General features: G+C 49.2%; 1 protein-coding gene and 1 pseudogene across 1 annotated transcript in view; both read right to left on the reverse strand.

Moving 5' to 3' along the window:
* Positions 1-9673: 9673 nt before the first annotated feature.
* Positions 9674-18759, reverse strand: part of Ca6 (carbonic anhydrase 6) — a 60850-nt gene continuing 51764 nt past the window's right edge. The window contains exons 7-10 of the mRNA XM_046424753.2: positions 18318-18387; positions 14987-15144; positions 11858-11981; positions 9674-10008 (exon numbers count right to left, since the gene is read on the reverse strand). Coding sequence (XP_046280709.1) covers positions 9908-10008; positions 11858-11981; positions 14987-15144; positions 18318-18387 — 453 coding nt within the window. The 3' untranslated portion in view covers positions 9674-9907. The remainder of the gene's footprint in view (positions 10009-11857; positions 11982-14986; positions 15145-18317; positions 18388-18759) is intronic.
* Positions 13210-13959, reverse strand: LOC124079354 (thioredoxin reductase-like selenoprotein T; annotated as a pseudogene).

The raw sequence follows: 18759 nt of genomic DNA on the forward strand, positions 1-18759 counted from the left end.
TTGCCCAGTCCCGGAAGTTTGAAGACACATCTTCAGACGTAGGTGTGTAGCCCCATGGATTGAGCTACACTCACCTGCTCCTTTGTGATACTACCCTTTTGCCCTGTTTGGAATAGAATGTTCCAAGGAAACTCCCTTTGTGTGTCTCCTTCTCTTGCTCTGCCCTTGGGTGTGGCCTTCCTAGATGTTAGTCAACCTGCTGACAGCAGACATCCTGAAGCTAGACTTAGCCCCCTGAAACCTGACCCCTTTGCCTCATTTGAATGGCTTCTCCCCAATAAAAGGGTTCAGCATGCACTTCTCTCTCTTTCTGTGGACCCTTAAGTCAGAGGAGCCGTCACAGGACCCAAAGAAAAAGGTATCTCTGTCTCTTGTGTGGTTGTTTCGTGCTGCCCAGTTCACCTGGAGTGGCCCTGAGTGTTTTAGTCGTGAGAAACGCAACTTCATACATACCTGCTCATCCTGTATTTTAAACCCTTCTGCGTCTTACGTCTGAGGTGTGCTCTAGAGTGTTGTTCTCTGAGCCGATCATGGGAGAGTCCGTTCCCTTGACTAGCAGAATTTAATCCATGCACATTTGTTGTCATTAGGCTTGTTCTTCTGCATCTTATGTTTTATTTCTTGTATGTTCTTGCTACTTTTGCATTTTCCTATTATTTTGCTACATTGATGAACTTTACTGGGGTTGTATGTTCATGATTTGGGGGTTTTACCTTATCTTTACTAATAGTTCCCACAGAGCCCTTGAGGAGCTTGTGGGTGCCCAGAAAGCTCAGGTGTGGGTTCTACAGGTTGGTCCACTGCACTTGGGTTCCCAGAGGCCCAGGCCAGGCCTCCCACACCCCCAGAACACTACCTCTGAGCTGGCCTACCTTGGTGTCCTCTGTGTCTCTGTACATCAAGGGACATTCCACTGTGTTCCTCCCTCACCCACCATCCCTTCAGGGACGGCTGAGCTGTGCTAGCAAATCTCCTGGGGCTCCCAGAGGTTCCTACATTCAGACCCAGAGCCCAGTAAGGATGAGGCTCAGCAGGATGGCCACACAGCTCCCCAGGTGGGGGAGGCCCTCAGCTCAGTTCTAAAGTCCTCCACGGATAAAATACCAGGGTCACCTGGCCCTCTCCCAGTCAGCAGCCTCTGGTGTCTCTTCCTCCCTGTAAAATCCGTCATTCTGAATTAGAAAGAAAGAGGAGGTCGCTCCCTCTAGGGGAGTGCGGCCAACAGATCACCAGCCTGAGAAGCAGGACATACAGCTTCTAGACCCTGTTCTGCCATTTGCTGCCTGGACACCTGGAGCAAACCACTCAGCCTTCCTGCTCCTGACCCTGGTCCTCACACAGGCCTCCTATGGGGGTGTCCTGTGATCCCAGAGCAGGGATACCACATCCTGAAGGATGGAGTGAATTCTTCCTTCCCATGTGTGTGTGTGTGGGGGGGGGCTGCCTCGGGGTCCCCACATAAACATTAGGTCATTTTGCTCTTCTCAAGGACAAGCAATCCCATGATATTTTGGAGCTGGGGCTAGGGACGGCTCTGCTTGCCCAGCTGGATCTCTGCACTTAAGGATGACGGGACCCAGCAGACTCTTCTCAAGTCCCACTGAGAGAAGGGCCAGCCCTTGAGCAGTGCCCTGTGCTCTCAGGGTCCTCTCAGGTTCCACCCATGACCCACAGGAGCCCACTCTGCTGTCAGGCCCCTGGGGGACTCTGGTAGAGACACCAGTGGGGTAAATGCCTCAGCATCACATTTGGAAGAAGCTGGAGGCTCAAACCCCAAACTTCAGCTCAGCTCCCTGATGGAGCTTCTTTCCAGCTGTACCCCCAGCAGTGCCCCCTCCTCTTGCCAGGCCATATCCAGGTTTCCGAGTCTCCATGAGGGAGTGGTGGGAGCCCAGGACTTGGAGATAGGTCCTGGTTGCCGCAGTCTGGCTGGGCACAATTCAGGAGCCACTTGTCAAAAGAAACGAACTTTATTTTTAGAACCACACACACTGCACCACACAGCTCCTCAGGAGAAACCCTCAGAGCCCAACTGCCACCACGGGCTTCCCACAAGCCTCTCCACCTCCCCCACTCCTCCTGCTCTTGAGGCCGATTGGCTGGGTCGCATGGGCGGAGCCAAAAAAAGTCCCCCAATGAGCAGCTCCATGGTCTGAAAGGGCGGGGAAACAGCCCAATGAGCATCATGGCAGAGGAGCCAATCAGTTGGCAGCTAGAAGTTGCTGGGGCCGCTGTGAGCCAATCATCAGCTGGCAGCTGGAAGTTTGCTGGGGCCCCTTCAGCTGTGGCTCTCAACACCTGGTGCCCCACAGTGAGGCTGTGCCCCAGTGTTCTCATTCCTGGCGGTGACATGAACATGACAAAGCCCGGCCCTCCAGCCACCCTGCTTGGCCGGAGCCTCCAACAAAATAAAAGATGCCCGTGTCTTAGCTGGGATTGTGCGTGTGTGAAGAGGAGGTCTCAGAGGCCAGAGGGGAATTCCCGTGGAAGTCAAGGGCAGAAGCTGAGCCCAGTCCAGCGGTCACCAGCCAGCACCCTCAGCCTCACTGACCTCCCTCTCAGAGGCCCCGGGGTCCTCTGCTCCTCTCCATCCCCTGTATCCCTCTCTCTGGACAGCAGCCGTCCCTGCAGGGCTCAGCCTCCACTCCCCAGCTGCACTTGGGTGAGGTGGGAGGTCTCCAGGTGCCCATCCAGGCCTCCTGTGCAGCTGTGACACTCAGCTGTCACCCACTCAGGCCTGGGAGGGCGTCTGAGCAATGGCTGGTCTCTCCTCCTGTCATCTGGGGGGAGCAGAGACTGGGCATCTGTCATCCAGGTGTCAAGCAGCCCCTGGAGGTAACAGGGAATAAAACCTGGGCTACCCGCATCCCCCTGGAACAGTCCAGGACACGGCCTTGGCTCTCGGTTTCTATAGACCCAGGCCTGGACCAGGAGCCCTCAAGGTCCTGCCGTCCTCACGGTGGCCACCAGGGGGCAGCACCTTCCCCGCAGAGGCAGGCAGCTCTGCTCACCCTCCACCCTGTCCACCCAGGACCTCCTCCCTTGTTCTAGCTGCTAATAAAACCGCAGCAACACAGAAAGCCCCACAGAATCCCCAGCACGGTTGCCAGGAGCACCCCAGAGAGCACCGCCAGGGTGCTAAGGGGCGTCCAGTTCCTGTTGAAACTGCAGGTCCTGCTGAGGAGTCCTCTGCTGTCCCTGGACAGTTCCTCTTTGCCCTTGAGGGGCAGTGGTCAGGTGGCCTTCCTCCGCTAACGGGGTGAGGCTGGGCTCCTGCCTTCTTGGCACAGGCTCACCAGCCGCGGGGGGGGGGGGGGGGGCATTTTGGGAAAACAAAGTCGGCCTCAGCGAGTTCATTTAAGATGTGATCATGACCTCCAGATGGTTGTCGCGGAAGCCTCTTCATTTTTTCTGGGGTGGTTATCTGTTTTGAAACTAAACTCAGCCAAATTCCTACTCTGAGCTGTTTTGTAAGAGCGAAAAGTTGAAATCATAAGTTAACAGTCTGTAATAATAACACAGCTTAACCATGGTATTTACAGTTTCCATAAAAGAAGTTACAAAAATGTGAACTTGTAATTAGAAGGTTTCGTTTTCTTTATTTTATTTTATTTTTTTATTAGCTACACATGACATTACAATGATCTCGGCAATTCATACATTTGAATCATTGGGGTATAATTTCTCATTTTTCTGATTGTACAGATTGCAGAATCACACTGGTCATAGAGTTTTCACCTTTCAATACTTTTCACTTTAACATTTCAATAAAATGAAAAAAAGAACTGATATAACTTACTACGAAAAAATGTCGAAAACTTTTAATGCTGAAATTTTCCAGATATTTTTCTTTCCTGTTATTATTTGTGTCATATTTGTTGTTTTTATGGATTCAATGCTAGATCATCGGGGTGGGCTTCATGATCAACCGGCCCCCACCCTATTTAAACCCCTGCTGTGGAAACTTCTAGATATCCTGATATGAGTACACAGGAGCACACACGGTATGCCTGTCTTCGTCTCCAAACTACTTTGCTGTGGTTAGACAACGTGTCCAACTTTTTCTACATCAAAACTGAGCAAGTTTAATTGGTTAAAATTAAATTTTACTGATCTCTCTCTCTCTTTTTTTTAGAAACAGAATTTTGGGTCTGGGGTCGTGGCTCAGTAGTAGAGCACTTGCCTAGCACATGTGAGCCACTGGGTTCAAGTCTTAGTACCACATAAAAATAAATAAAATAAAGGTCCATTGACAACCAAAAAATTAATAAAAACAGAATTTTATTCTAATTTTCCTCTCAAGTATAGTAGTTTGGACAATCCATTCCTTCCTGACTGCCCCCTGGTATCCGGGGTGAAGGGGAGGAGGGCCTCTCTTTGTTTCATTCCACTGACCCAAGGGGCCTCCAGAGGGACGGCAGGGGCAGGCACAAGGCCCTGCTCCCCAGGGCGGCAGGATGGTGGCCTGCGTGGCTACCAGCCACCTCCCTAAAAAGACCCCACTCTGGCTCAGACCCTTCCTTCCAGTGATAAGAGGGGCTGCTGGCCACACTGCTCCTGGAGACAGCCAGGGTCATCTCCATCTCTGGGGTAAAACAGAAGATGGTCTGGTGGCCTTTGTGGTGACGTGGGTGGGGAGGTGCAGCCAGAAGGGGCGGAGCTGGTCGGCGCCCTACGCTCAGTGCAGAGAAGAGCACAGGTCGAGGCCCTGGGGCAGGAACACATTGGTATTTGTGGGGTTTTCGTCTGTGTACATTTACTGAGAACACATGTGGCATGTCCGAGGAACATTACAGACAGAATTCAATGAGCAAGAGGGGAGAGGGAAGAGCTGATCCTCCGAAAACAGCCAGGGGTCAAATGACGTAGCCCACAGTAGAGCTCTGCAATTTGTTCCATGTGATGGGAAACCACTGGAGGGTTTTAAATAGGGAATGACATGAATTGTCTTCTAAAGGGAATAAATAGTAATAAAGAATGATGAATACCCACAAATCCACCCTCTCCTGGGACCCACTATTCTGCTCTGGGTGTTTTTCTTAGTACCTTGGCTGTGCATTTTGCCACCTTAAAATGACATGTATCGCATTGTGTTGCTTACCATTTTATAAGTAATATCAGGCTATATATTTTTCTTGCCCCTTGTTTGGGTTGATCGGCCCGTTTGTGAATTTCTACCCTGTTGAGATGTCTAGTTCTAGCTTGTTTGTGGCCACCACCTAATATGATGTGTATGACATCCCTATTTTATACCCGTCTGTTGACAAGCATTGGTTCCTATATTTTTCAACTGTAAATGCTGCTGCTGTGCACATTTTTGTTTCTTATGTGTATATACAAGTTTCTCCTGAAGGTAAATACGGAGGAGTGGAATGTCTGGGTCCCATGATCCACACCGGCTCGACTTGACTAGGTACTACCAAACAGCTGGACCTGGGTAGTTGGACCTGTTTCCACCCTTGCTTGTGCTAAGAGAGCGTTGACCCAGAGCCTCAAAAGCATGTGGTATCTTCACATTTTGTTTTGCCCACCTGGGGTTGTACATTGCAATTGTCATTGCCTTGATTACTGGTGAGATGGAGTCTTTTCATGAACTTACAGATCATTCCTGTTTCTCCTCCAATAAGTTGTGGGTGGTTGGTCCTTATTAGAATTTCTTTCTTTTCTTTTCTTTTTTTTGGTATCAGGGATTGAACCAGGGTGCTTAACCACTGAGCCATATCCCCAGCCCTTTTTATTTTTTATTTTGAGACGGGGTCTCACCAAATTGCTTAGGGTCTTGCTCAGTTACTAAAGCTGATCTTGAACTTGTGATCCTCCTGCCTCAGCCTCCCAAGCCACTGGGATTTCAGGTTGTGCATCACTGTGCCAGGCTGGAATTCCTCTATGTAATCTGGACACTGTTCCATTCATGGAGCACATTTACATTGAGCACCTTCAGTGCCAGCTATTCATCTTAGGTACTGAGAGTCACTGTGAAAATAGAAGTCAGATGTCTTTTCTCCTTCCAGCTTACTTCTTTATGGTGAATTACACCTCCCTGTAAACCTTGAAGCATATAACATCAGCTGGTGTCACCCATGATGTTAACAATGTTCAACATCTCTTTAGCATGTCAGCTTGATCATTCATTGTAATATAACTTATTATCCCATCAGTCTTCATCTGTTGGTGCTAGAAAACAGTAACAGCCATGCCTTGGGACCATTATTTCACTGAAGTTGCAAAATGAAGTCTTTGGAATTGACTAGCTGGAATTCCTCTAGGAAGAACTTAACTCACCAACAGTAGTTGGCAGGGCCACCCAGAACCTGGGAATGCAGCCTTCTTTGAAAAACGGTCTTTGAAGATGTAATTAAGTTTGTGGGTTTTTTGTTACAGCAGACACAGTAAACTAATACAGCCAATTATGAAACTGCTTGGAAATACAGATTGAAAAGTTAAGGTGTCACATGGCAAAAGGTGCAACTTAGGCAGTTGGTGGGGGAGGGTGGAATAAAGAATGTCCACACACTTCTGCCCTAGTCAATGCTTTATTTATCCAAATCACTCAGTACAATTTCACTCTATAGGTTCTTAATCATTAAGGAAATGAAAATCCTTAATGCTAGGCATTGCAATAGATAGAATCAATTCATAGCAAACAATTCTGGATTAATTCTAAGCACTGCAAACACACTTACTCATGACAGACTCATGACAGACATTCCCTCCGCATGCTAAGCTCAAGTGTCAGATCAAAAGTCTCAGCCTTAGGCTCTAAGTCCAGCAGATGCACACTTACTCAGACCTCTGTGATCAGGTCAGGAACCAAGGCAGGCTTCTCCTGGGGTGGAGCTGACAGCTGATTCAGGAGAGGGTCTTAGGGAGAAGTTGCGTCTCTCACCAGAGTCAAGATGTGGCTGTAGAGTTTGAGAGCAGTGAGGAAGACGCAGAGGATCAGGCAACAATGAAAAGTGTTGGGGTGTCAGTCCAGGTCCTCATCAGGCTCTCCGGCATGTGGGCATCAGTGTCGGTTGTCTGTTCATTTCCTTCACTATTTATACTAAATTTGGGGGCTTTTGACCCCCACCCCCTTTCAACCCCCATCAGCTGCCACTGGGTCTCTCAGTGACATCATTTACCCTGGGTTAAAACATCTGGCCTGGTGGTCCCCACCCTGATCTTTTCACCTTTCCCTCTTATCAGGTGAGAGAGGCCTGCCTGAGACTTCACTCTGAGGGTGGGGGGAAGTGACTTGCTTGTGTCTGAGGGCCACACTGGAGGGCTCCGTTAGGCATGCCTGGTGAGACTGCAGGTTTCAAACTGGAGTTTTAAAATGGAGTTGCTTAGGCTCAGGACTCACATCCCAACACTTTTCATCGTTGCCTGATCCTCTGCGTCTTCCTCCCCGCTCTCAAACTCTACAGCCACATCTTAACCCTGGTGTGTTAGACCACGATGCAAGAAAAGACCACCGACTCCAACTGAAATCCAATTAAAGCAAGCTGGTCATTCCGACCGGCCGGGGCTGTGTCTCCCGAAAACCACGGGAACAGAAGTGCCGGGTTTCTGTTCTGGCGACTGAAAGGCTCGGGGTCACTCCAGTTGAACTGGGCTAACTGGGCTGCGCAAAATAACCACACAAGAGGCACAAATACCTTTTTATTTGGGGTCACTGTGATGGCTCCTCTGACCCCAGGAAGAGAGAGCAAGAGCACGCGCTGACCCCTTTTATTGAGGAGAAGCTGTTCAAATGAGGCAAGGGGGCAGGTTTCAGGGGCTGAGTCTATCTTCATGATGTCCACTGTCAGCAGGTTGACTGACACCTGGGTAGGCCACACCCAAGGGCACAGTAAGAGAAGGGGACACACACAAGGCACTTCCATGGAAGATTCTATCCTAAACAGGGCAAGGGGTTATATTACAAAGGAACAGGTGAGCGTAGCTCCACTCATGGGGTTATAGCACCCATGCACAAGACACCGACCCTCGCACCCAAGAAGAGTGGGGACAGCTCTGCCACATTTCTGTGACTGAGTGCCTCAGCACCCAGCCGGGGAGTGTGACTCAGTCACTTGTAAGGTTGGTCTCCCACACAGAAGATAGCCCTGCAGATCTCTAGGAGCTCAACTTAATAGCAAAGAAAGTTACAAAAGGGGGGGGTGTGTTGAGAACTTACAGATAACAGAATTTTGACAAGTATAATACAAAGGCAGATTAATTGTCTATCTGGGTCAGCACTTAGGGAGTAAATTTAGACCCCAACATCATAATTTATGAGGTGCCATCAGAGCCTCAGAGAGGGTCTGGCCAGGGAAAGTCAGAATTTATGAGGCACACTAAAGTTTTGGAGAGGGTTGTTATCTGGTCAGGGAAAGCCAAGCATGGGTGACTTCAAGGCATGGGCAGGCATTCCAAGCAAGTTTAAAACATCAAAATCCAGCCAAGCTATATAGAAATCCTAATACTTTACAGGAAACAGAAATGAATCCTTTATAACTTGTGACAAGATGGCTCCTGATCTTAAGAGGGAATTAGGCTGGGTTTATCAGGTGAGAGCCGCAACTTCTCCCTAAGACCCTCTCCTCAACCAGCCGTCAGCTCCACCCCAGGAGAAGCCTGCCTTGGTTCCTGACCTGATCACCGAGGTCTGAGTGAGTGTGCATCTGCTGGACTTAGAGCCTAAGGCTTGAGACTTTTGATCTGACACTTTGTTGGCAGTGCTTAGAATTAATCTAGAGTTGTTTGCTGTGCATTGATTCTATCGCAGTGCCCAGCATTAAGGATTGTTATATTTCCTTGATTAAGAACCTATAGAGTGAAATTGTATTGAGTGATTTGAGTGAATAAAGCATTGACTAGGGCAGAAACGCGTGGGGGATATTCTTTATTTCCTCCCCGGACCGTGCAATTTGCACCTTTTGCCATGGCAACACTTGTTTGTGCCTGAGGGCCACACTGGAGGGCTCTGATGTGTGCCTGGTGAGACTGATACATTGGTGTTTTCATCCACCCATTCCAGTCCTGTTTCTTTTTCTGACTTTGTTGCTTTCCATGGAAACGTTGTCTCAGGAGCCCCTTCAAGGTGGCCCCAGTGCCTTGCTCTTTTGTTTGATTTTTTACTGGAGATTGCACCCAAGGATACTCTACCATCAAGATATATCCCCAGCCCTTTTTATTTAATAATTTTGAGACAGGGTCTCTCTAAATTGCTCAGGCTGGCCTCAAACCTGCGATCCTGCTACCCCAGCCTCCTGAGTCCCTAGAATCAGAGGCACCACCACACCCAGCCCCGGAGACTCTTTTGACATGATCCCATAGTCTTCCATCAGTTCTTGTTTCTGGCCTAAAGTATTATATAAAAATCTCATTTTTTCCCTAGTCTTAGTCCTGGCAATCTTTCTCACCTTTTAATCTCTATCCCCTCCTCCGTGTCCCTTGGAATAGACAAATAAGGGATATTTGAAGTGATACAAAGGAACAGAAAAGAGACGTTTTAAAATGACAAATTTGTGGCTCAGTGGTAGAGCGCTCGCCTAGCATGCACGAGGCACTGGGTTCAATCCTCAGCACCACATAAATGTAAAATAAAGATATTGTGTCCACCTAAAACAAAAAAAAAAAATTTAAAAATAAATAAATAAAATGACAAATTTACAAATTTTATATTTTATTATATATAAATGCTAAAAGGAAGTTTCTAATTTAGATAAAAGTGAACAATTTTCTAAGTCCAATATGTCCTTGTTCACTTGAATCATCTCACTTTCTTTCATGGATGATGGTTTCTGGCATGTAGATCAGGAACTCAATGGGTGCCTCAGCAAGAGACATGCTTCAGACCCACAGGGTTTCTTAGAGACAGGGCAGGGGGAGTCCACAGGGAAAGTCCACCATTCCTGCCCTAGCTCTTGCTTCCAGCTGGTTAATGCCGGTTTCTTGACTTAGCTTCCCTCTGTTCAAAAGTTCTTACCAAGTACTCGAGGTTGTCGTTGATCTCGTTTAGGTAAAACCTGAACTCAGAGCCTAGAATATATTCAATAAAAGAAGAGTTAGTTTAGAAAGGTCAAAACTTGGAAAGTTGTCATAGAAAACAGAATGCAGGGCATCCAGACACCACTGCCCACATGTTTCTGTCTCCCTCTCCCTCCCTCTCTTCCCCTGTGCTAGGGATCAAACCCAGGGCGCCTTTGGCATGTTCCACATGCTACCAGAGCTCCACCCAGGCTGCCCACTGTGTATTTAAGGGAAGTACTTTTGATGCCTAGAACATTCTCCATATTCCCATGTTACTGGCTTTACGCATCTTTACTGTGTCTGATGTTAAGCTTGCAAACCCCCAGAATCCAAGGGTGACAGGTTGAAGTAGGTCATACCCTTGGACCCTGGTTTCTCCTGTGATGCTCAGCAGCCCTTGCCTGAGGGCACACAGGTGTTTTCTGACAGACAAGGTGGCTGTTCCGCCTCTATAACTGAGTCTAGTTCCCGGGGCCAGTTCCTAGTTCCTGGACGGGTTGATCGTCTGAGCCCTGCTGAGGCAGAATTCTACAGAACTCTCATATATCACACGTCATGTGACTGAGTTGACTGCAGCCAATCTCTGCTACAGAGAAACCTGAGTCTAAGGAAGGCAGATGGTGCCCAGTCCTCTGTCCTATTACCAGAAGGGAGCCATGATGCAGACCCCATGTCTGTCAGCAAGGGGAGAAGCCCACCTACTGTCTGTGGGGAATCGAAGCAATGAGCCTGACCATCAAGCCTCAGAAGGGAGGACCACAGCGGCCATGCAGCAAATGGGACATGGAGTTTGGGGGTATCTAGGAGGGGCATGCAGGGCATCTGAGCCCTCTCGTGGGGATGAATGGGTGACCCCGTGGAAGGAGCACCTGAGATGGGGCACCTGGGACACCACAGGGTCTGTGGGTGCCATTGCAGGAACAGTGGACATTTTACCAGGAAAAGCAGGGGATCTGGCAAAATTTGTAACAAAGAGAGAGGTCAGTGGGTCCAAACTCCCTTTGCTCAGCCTGATAGTGATTGACCCGTGGAAGAGGATGTCCTTTGGGAAGAGAAAGTGTTTTATGTAATACAATACAGGAGAAATTATAATTATTAGCTGCTGTGGTTTCACTCTGTCAGTCTTGTATTGGAGAGGCAAATCAACGAATCAGGAAACGAAAATGGAAAGAAAAGTACAAATGGGACTTGATTTGTGAGTATGTGGGCAGAAGAGTGGAGATTTTGAAGTTTTGAAAGCTACCTGTAAAGCTGGAGTAATATTGATAGGTAACAGACATTAGAGAATATAAAGGTATCCAGAAGGATTAATAGAAATAAATTAGGAAGGCAACACAATCAGACAATGTGTGCAGTTTCCCACGCTGTACAGAGAAAGAGACAAAGAAGGGAAGGTGGAGGGGCCGTGGGGGCAGCAGGGACAGCTCAGGCCTACTCCAGCGCCCTGCGATCTAGTGCCTGGTCCCAAGCCCGTGGTCCACTTAACGACCCTGAGAGGGGGATGAGGGAGCCGGGGGTGGGTTTGTAAGACAGATGAAGAGAAAGGCCTGCAGGAGGTCTTTCAAGTGGGGTTGATGAGCTGGACTTGAGCCTGCGCTTGTGCAGGGCTCCTGGCCATCGTAACCACCACTTCTCCAGCCAAGACCCGGTAGGTGACAGGTCGCGCAGGTGTCCCTCTTGTTTATCCTCTGTTCTCAAATGGCCCCAGGGCCTTATCTCTTCCTAAGCCCATCCGAGCCCCCCCGCATGAGATGACCCTCCTTTCCTTACGATTGCCAGGGATCACCCACCACCACCAAAATCAGAGGGAGGAAATCGGAATCTTGGAAAGGCTCCCGTGCAGGGAGCGCCCACTCACGCTGGTTGGGGAAGTACTGGAAGTTGGCCTCCACCACGCGGCGGTGCAGGGGCTGGGTCTTGCGGTAGTCGTTGTGCAGGGTGTCGTTCCGGAAGTTCAGCAGGGAGTTCTCCAGCTTCCACACCTGCGGGGGACACTGAGTTAGGGGAGACGGCCCTGCGCCATCCTGAGGGCCAGTCAGCGCCTGGACCAGGGCTTGGCTTCCTGGGGCTCGGTGCCAGGCGTGGCTCCAGGGCCACCGCCCCGCTGACCCAAGGTCACTCCCGCACACGCTCTCAGTCTTTCTCTGAGTATCCCACAAATATTAGAAAGGAAAGAACTACTGGAAAAAACATTGAGTGGCAAGACCAACTTTGTTTCTCTGAAAATATGAGCTTTGTCCACGTCTCTCAAGGGCCGTTTTGCTGCATGAGACACTCTGGGTTGCTATTCATTCCCCTCCCACGTTGGGGAGTGATCGCACCCCTCCTGCCCTCCCCGCTGCCTGCTGAGCCAGCCTTGGTCCATTGGGACTCTCTTCATGATGACTGCTTTTCCTGTCTCATCGCATTTTAAATATTTCATTTGTCCTTGATGTTCTGTGGTTTCACTGTGATGTGTTCAGTGTAGGGTTTCTTGTAGGTGTGTGTACGCGTGTGTATGTGTGGTGTGTGTGTGGGGGGGGGGGGGTGTTTAATTGACTTCTCTCGATTCTTGAGTGTATGACTTAGTGTTCTCTGATTCTTTTTTTTTTTTAACTGACATCTGCTTAGTTTTTTTATTAAGTAGAATGGCCCAGTTAATCAACTCATTAGATTGGTCAAGGCAAGACACTTGAACTATTAAACAGAATTTAAAAAGCAGTTGGTTTTGTAGTAGTCTGGTAATTACACACACACACACATTCACACAAATTGGTAGAGTACTCTGGATATTAGATTCTCCCCATAATCTTGTATAATGCACTGTTCACAATCTGTGTTTTTTTTTGAAAATGATATAAATTGGACATGACCAAATTGGAGATGACTGATAAACTCGTAAATATTTGGGAACTTCAGCTGTATTCCCCAAAAGATTTTTTTTAATTATTAAAAAAAAGACTCATATAAAAACACAATATTTAACAGACACCTTAAAAAATCAAATTGTAACTCAATTTTCTACTGTTTAAATATGATTAAGAAAAAAGTAGTAATGTCTACAGTTAAAAAAAAGACAAACTATTAACTGGATGAATCTGGGTTGGGGGAAAGCTATACAGTATTATTGCACTCCACGGATGTGCAGAACTCCAGAACGTGCCAGCACCGAGAAACTGTTTTGTATTGAGGTTTTCCAAAAGGTCAACAAGCCTGCCAAAAAAAGCACCTGGCTGTACTAACAGCTGGCTGAATTCAGTACAGGCCTTCACAGTGTCCGTCACACTGCTCTTGCAAAGATCCCTTAATGATAGGTGAGGCTATGATTGATGATGTGGAATTGAATCCTCGTGCACACTGAGCTTCATTTCATTGTCAAGAATTTGAACAAGTTGTTGCATGGATGGAAGGTGACCAGATTCCAGCTTAGACCATACAGGCACGTATGGTCAAATGCCCCTGTTGACATACACTGGTTCTCATCAGGTTGCTTAAGAAGAAAACCATCCTACATGCATAGACCTTGTTCTCCTGGCCCCACTGCCAGATGCTAGGAACTTGCATGACAAAGAAAGCGAAAGGATCCTTGCCAGCAATTATTAAGCCCAATAATAATAGTTTGAAGACTGACAGGAAAGATGCTATGTGTCTATAAATTGGTTGAGGGAGGTAATTCCCTACTTCGATTCAATGCCTGTGCCTCAGGAAACACAAATTCTGGAACTTGAGCAGTGGCCCTGTGGCGTACTGCCTCTTTAACCTCTTGCTGGGCACACAGCCCAGGTTGGCCAAGTTCTTGCTCCAGACTACCACAGATGCCGCCACCAGGAAAGACTGGGGCTGGCCCGGAGCCTTGCCGCTGGCCTCTCTAATTCTTTTGGAAAATTGTCAGCCAATGTTTCTTCAGGTTGTGTTTTGTTTCTTCCTATTTTGTCTCCCTTCTCCTAAAATTTCAGTTAGACTTTCCCACTGTATTTTCATGTCTTTTAACTTCTTTTTCACATTCCCATCTCTTTTTTTCTCTGTGTAGCAATCTAGATAATGTTCTCAGCTCCGCCTTCCAGTTTACTAACTCTCTCTTGAACTATATCTAACATGATGCTAAATTTATTCATTGGATTGTTAACTTCAGTTACTATTTTCTCATTCTATTTAAAACCTAACTTCTACTGTTTTAAGTCTGGTAAGCCATTTTATATGTTTTTTATCTTTTCCTCACATGTAAACTTCTTATTTCTTCATATATGTGAAATATGTTAACATAAATGATCTGATAATTTCACTGATATCTTTGTAGGTCTGATTCTGCTGACCTACACTGATAGTGTATTTTTCCTGTGTGTTTTGTGATTTTTTTTTCAGTGCTGGGGATCAAACCTAAGCCCTTCCACACACTAAGTAAGGACTCTACCACTGAGCTCCGTCCCCAGCTCAAGTGTAACTTATTTTAATTGAGCTAATTTCTACTGACTTGTGGAAATTCTTAGATCTAGATTTAAACTTAGTTTTTACAGATAATTTACATTTGCTTTTATCAGGTATCTGGGGGCAGCTTCCAGGCTGGTTAGCGACATTTGTTGGGGGTGGTCCTTGAGGAGGTGGCAATTCTTCTCCAAGGTCTAAATATGAAGCAACCATTTTAACATGATAAAGAACTAAATTTGGAGCAATCCTTCTTGTGTAAAGGTATTCCTGCTGTTAGCATGGAAGCTCCATGAGGGACCCAGGATTCTTATCATTAGCCACCATGTGCAACTCTCCCAGGACTGGGATCAGGCTCCAGTCCTTTCGCCACATCAACCATAAGTTCCTTGGATTCCCTGATGCCTCTGTTTCCCCGTCTCTGCCACAGCCCTTGTGAAATCACCCATGTCACGCAGGTGACACAGCAGTCTGGTACTAGCAAATGCCACAGGAGCCCCAGGAATGGGCATGAGCTAAGGTTCTGGGAGCTCTTGTTAACGAGACCATCAAAGGGAGAAACTAGCCACGTGAGCCCTGGAGTTACCTGAGACCTGGAGAGCTTGACGGAATCTGCCAGCACAAACCAGTGGACATTCTCCGTGCAGGGGGGAGTGGTGAGCGACCCCTCGTAGGTGTAGTAGTGGTAGAGGTCCCTGGGCAGCATGTCCTGAATGTCAAGGCCTCTCAGAATTGTTCTTTGTCCTAAGACAGAAAATAAAGGGACATGAGGAACCTCGGGTGGACAGCTCAGGCTCAGGCCATGCCATGTCCAAGTGTCCTGACTTGAGCACAAGTGCATGGACCCCAATGATTGAGACACATTCCCAGGCGACTGCTTTTGGAAGGGGTTAAGAGCAGACTTTGGGGACAGATGCACTCAGACGCCTCCTCCTGGCTGGGTGGCCTTCGTTGGGTGCTCACTCAAGAGCCGTTTCCTCTCTGTAAAAAGGCATGATTTGACTGGGGGTGTAGCTCAGTGGTAGAGCACTTGCCTGGTTCCAGCCCCAGCGCCACAAAGAAAAACAGGGAATAACAACAGGACTGTGTGAGGGTGGAAAATAATGATCTTTACAAAGTGGCTGGCAGTGACCAGCCCACAGGGAAGCACTCAAGGGTGTAGCTGTCACCTTGTCATCACTGTTAGAGGATACATGTCACAATAAATGAGAGAAAAGAATTAGTACTCTGAGGCTTCCGGGTAAGTGCCCTCAAGGAAAGAACAAAACCCCTTGGCATGGGGTTGTGCCAAAGTGGGTGGAGGTTGGAAAGCAGAGCCAGAGCCCAGCTGGGTGCTGGCTGCTGGAATCTGGTCCTGAACTGCTCCTGCCCCATCCCACGGGACTGGGTTCAGCCACAGGTGCGGTGAGGAGACCAGCTCTTCCTCAGGGTGTCTGAAGCCTCCACAATGCCCATACCCATCACTGCACCTAGACAGTCACTGTTCTGTTCATGTCAAGGACATTGGGGGCTGCAGATGTAGCTCAGGGGTCAAGCACAGCCCTAGCATGCACAAGGCCCTGGGTTCCATCCTCAGCACCCCAAAACAAAGCAATATGCGAGCCCCTTAGCTCAGCATGAGACCATCAAAGCAACAAGAATTTGAGGGGGGCTGGGGATGTGGCTCAAGCGGTGGCGCGCTCGCCTGGCATGCGTGCGGCCCAGGGTTCGATCCTCAGCACCACATACAAACGAAGATGTTGTGTCCGCCAAATACTAAAAAAATAAATATTTAAAAAAAAAAAAAAGAATTTGAGAGGGGGTCTTGTCCCACTCGCCCTGAGCAGTTATATGCCTTTTAATGGCAAAAAGAATCAGTTCAGGGACTGGCCCAGAAGGCGGTGGGAACACAAAGTTAAGTTGTGGCTAGCATAAGTCTTAGGTCCGCCTGGCAACACCAAGCAGACAGCTGAAGAAAGGGATCTGGGGTTCAGAGAGAGCTCGTTCCTTAACTGGAGGAGGAAACACATGCACATCCATAGCAGAAGGAGAATATCTGAGGCCAGCACCCTCAAGGGAAAGCCAGAGTTGCTACAAGCTCCTGCTTTTTCCTGCTGGCATTGTTCATGGAAGAAATTAGCCAGGATGTTCTTGCATTCATCCACATTGTCACCGCATGGAGGACCAGACCGAGATTTCTGAAATCCTGGGACCGAGGTCACCAAGAGAAGACAGACCAGTAGTTAAGAGCAGGAGCCAGAGAAAGGACAAGATTAGCAGAGCTAGAGTGGGGCACAGTGGCACATGCCTGTAATCCCTGCCTCTCAGGAGGCTGAGGCAGGAGGATCACAAGTTCAAAGTCAGCCTGGGCAATAGAAGAGACGGTATCTCAAGATAAATAACTAAGGCGTGGGATGCAGCTCAGTGGTACGGTGCCTTTGAGTTCAATTCCCAGTAAGAGGGAAAGAGAGAGAGAGAGAGAGGAGGAGGAGGAGGAGGAGGAGGAGGAGGAGGGGGAGGAGGGGGAAGAGGAGGAGGAGGAAGAAGAAGGGGCAGAGGCAGTAAGAAAAGAGCAGGAAAATAGCCAGTAGCTGAGACGCCAGGGATGGCCTCAGCTGGCTCAGTGGATCGAGGAGCCATCTTAGGGAACATACATACTGGACACTGTTCCAAGGGGAGCTGAAAAAGGGGTGGAATCTGAGAGACTGGTGGCGTACAGAGATTCTTGACTGTGTTTGAATTCCGAGCAGGAGGTACCTACAGATTCGTGTGCTGGGCAGAAGGAGAGTGAGACGTCGGCAATGCAGGAGAAAGAGCGGCAGAAAGGGCCCGCAGAGGGGGCGGGTGGCACCCATGGGAGGGGCTCTTTTCATTCACTGGGACAGAAGAGGGGACGTGGAGCCCAGTCCAGAGGCAGGTGGGCTAGGAAGAGGGGAGGGCTCCACCTTCTCAAGGAAGCGGGAAGCCAAGGCGCCAGTCGGCAGAGGAGCTGGAGGAGCCCAGGGGCTGCAGCGGAGAAGAAGGGGGGAAGGTGGAGAGGGGGAGGAGACACCAGGGCTGTGTTTCAGGGTCTGGGTAGGGCTGGTTCACGTCCGTGGCTACCACGTGGGTGGCTGCGGTTCCCGCAGAGCCACGTCCAGCTCCGGCTGCAGGCTCTGAGTGTCGTGGGCTTTGCCAGGGGAGTGTCCAGGGCGTGGAGGTCACAGACACTGGAGGCGTTGGTGTGGGAGTGGAGGGGTCTGCGTGGAGTGTTGGGGGCTGTGGAAGACATCTGCGCGGGAGGGCCGTGGAATCTCTTAGGCAGAGAGAGGAGAGGACGTGAGGGGGGACTAGCTATGTGAACGTGAGGCCCACGGACTGGAGGACTCAGGCAGATGGATGGCTGGAGGGTGAGGGCTGAAGGCAGAGTGAGCTGGGAGTCCGGGAGGGGTGGCCAGAGCAGATGAGGTCAAGGCTTCAGAGCTGACATGGTCATAGCTCAAGGTCAGGATTTGGCCTTGAGAGGGGACAGTGACTGAGAAGAGCGCTGCCTCCTGGAGGCAGGGGGTAGGAAGACCTGTGTGTCCAGGCCGGGGCTCCACTCGGGAGACTCATCTCAACGTGGGGCTAGGGTGGGCATCTCCCGCTGGGGACCAAGATTGTCCCTGCCAGATGGGGCCAGGAGGTGAGAGTCACTGAAGTTAGGATGTGGCCAGTCGGCCGTCCAGAACGTCCAGTCATGGGAATGGACAAGTGGAGTTTACGAACAGGTGTCTCAGAGATGCGCCCTGCCTGAGCCAAGAGCAGGGATCACGGGACAAGTGAGCTCTGGAAGCTGGGGCTGGGCTCCTTGGCTGGGCCCATGGGCCTCCCCCAGGGTCCCCTTCCCCCTCCCCACCCCTGTCTCACACTCACGCTCCTTCCTCTTCCCTCCAGAGGCTGCCCCTGGGGTCCCTTACCTGGGTACCTGATGTCGGCCAAGTGGGAGATAAAGGTGCTGTAGTAAGTGTTCTCAGCATACTCATTGACCTGGGGAGGGACAGAGCCGTGAGCAACAGTGGGGACCACACCACAGGCCCCATCTCGGAGCCAACCGTCTGGTTCTCCAGCTGGCAGCAGAGGAGAGGGCAAGGTGGGGGCAGCCCTGCCCAGTGGCGTCGGGGCAGACAACGTGGCTGTTAAACATTTCCAGGGTACTCTTTGCCATTTTTAGTAATTTGCTCATTGCTTGCTTTAGTGACAAAGTGTACAAATTGATGACAGTCCACATCAGGCTACTGCTAACTTCATTCCAGTGAAACAGCAAATTCACCCCAATATAGCTGTCTCTCTTCCCCTCACTTCGATTCTTTGAACATGGTTTTCTTTAATTATTTGAATAAACTTACTTTACAGTACTAT

Source organism: Marmota monax, unplaced genomic scaffold (assembly GCF_021218885.2).
Source record: "Marmota monax isolate L192 unplaced genomic scaffold, Marmota_monax_Labrador192_F-V1.1 WCK01_AAM20220418_F8-fsc00080, whole genome shotgun sequence".
In the NCBI taxonomy this organism is placed as follows: Eukaryota; Metazoa; Chordata; class Mammalia; order Rodentia; family Sciuridae; genus Marmota; species Marmota monax.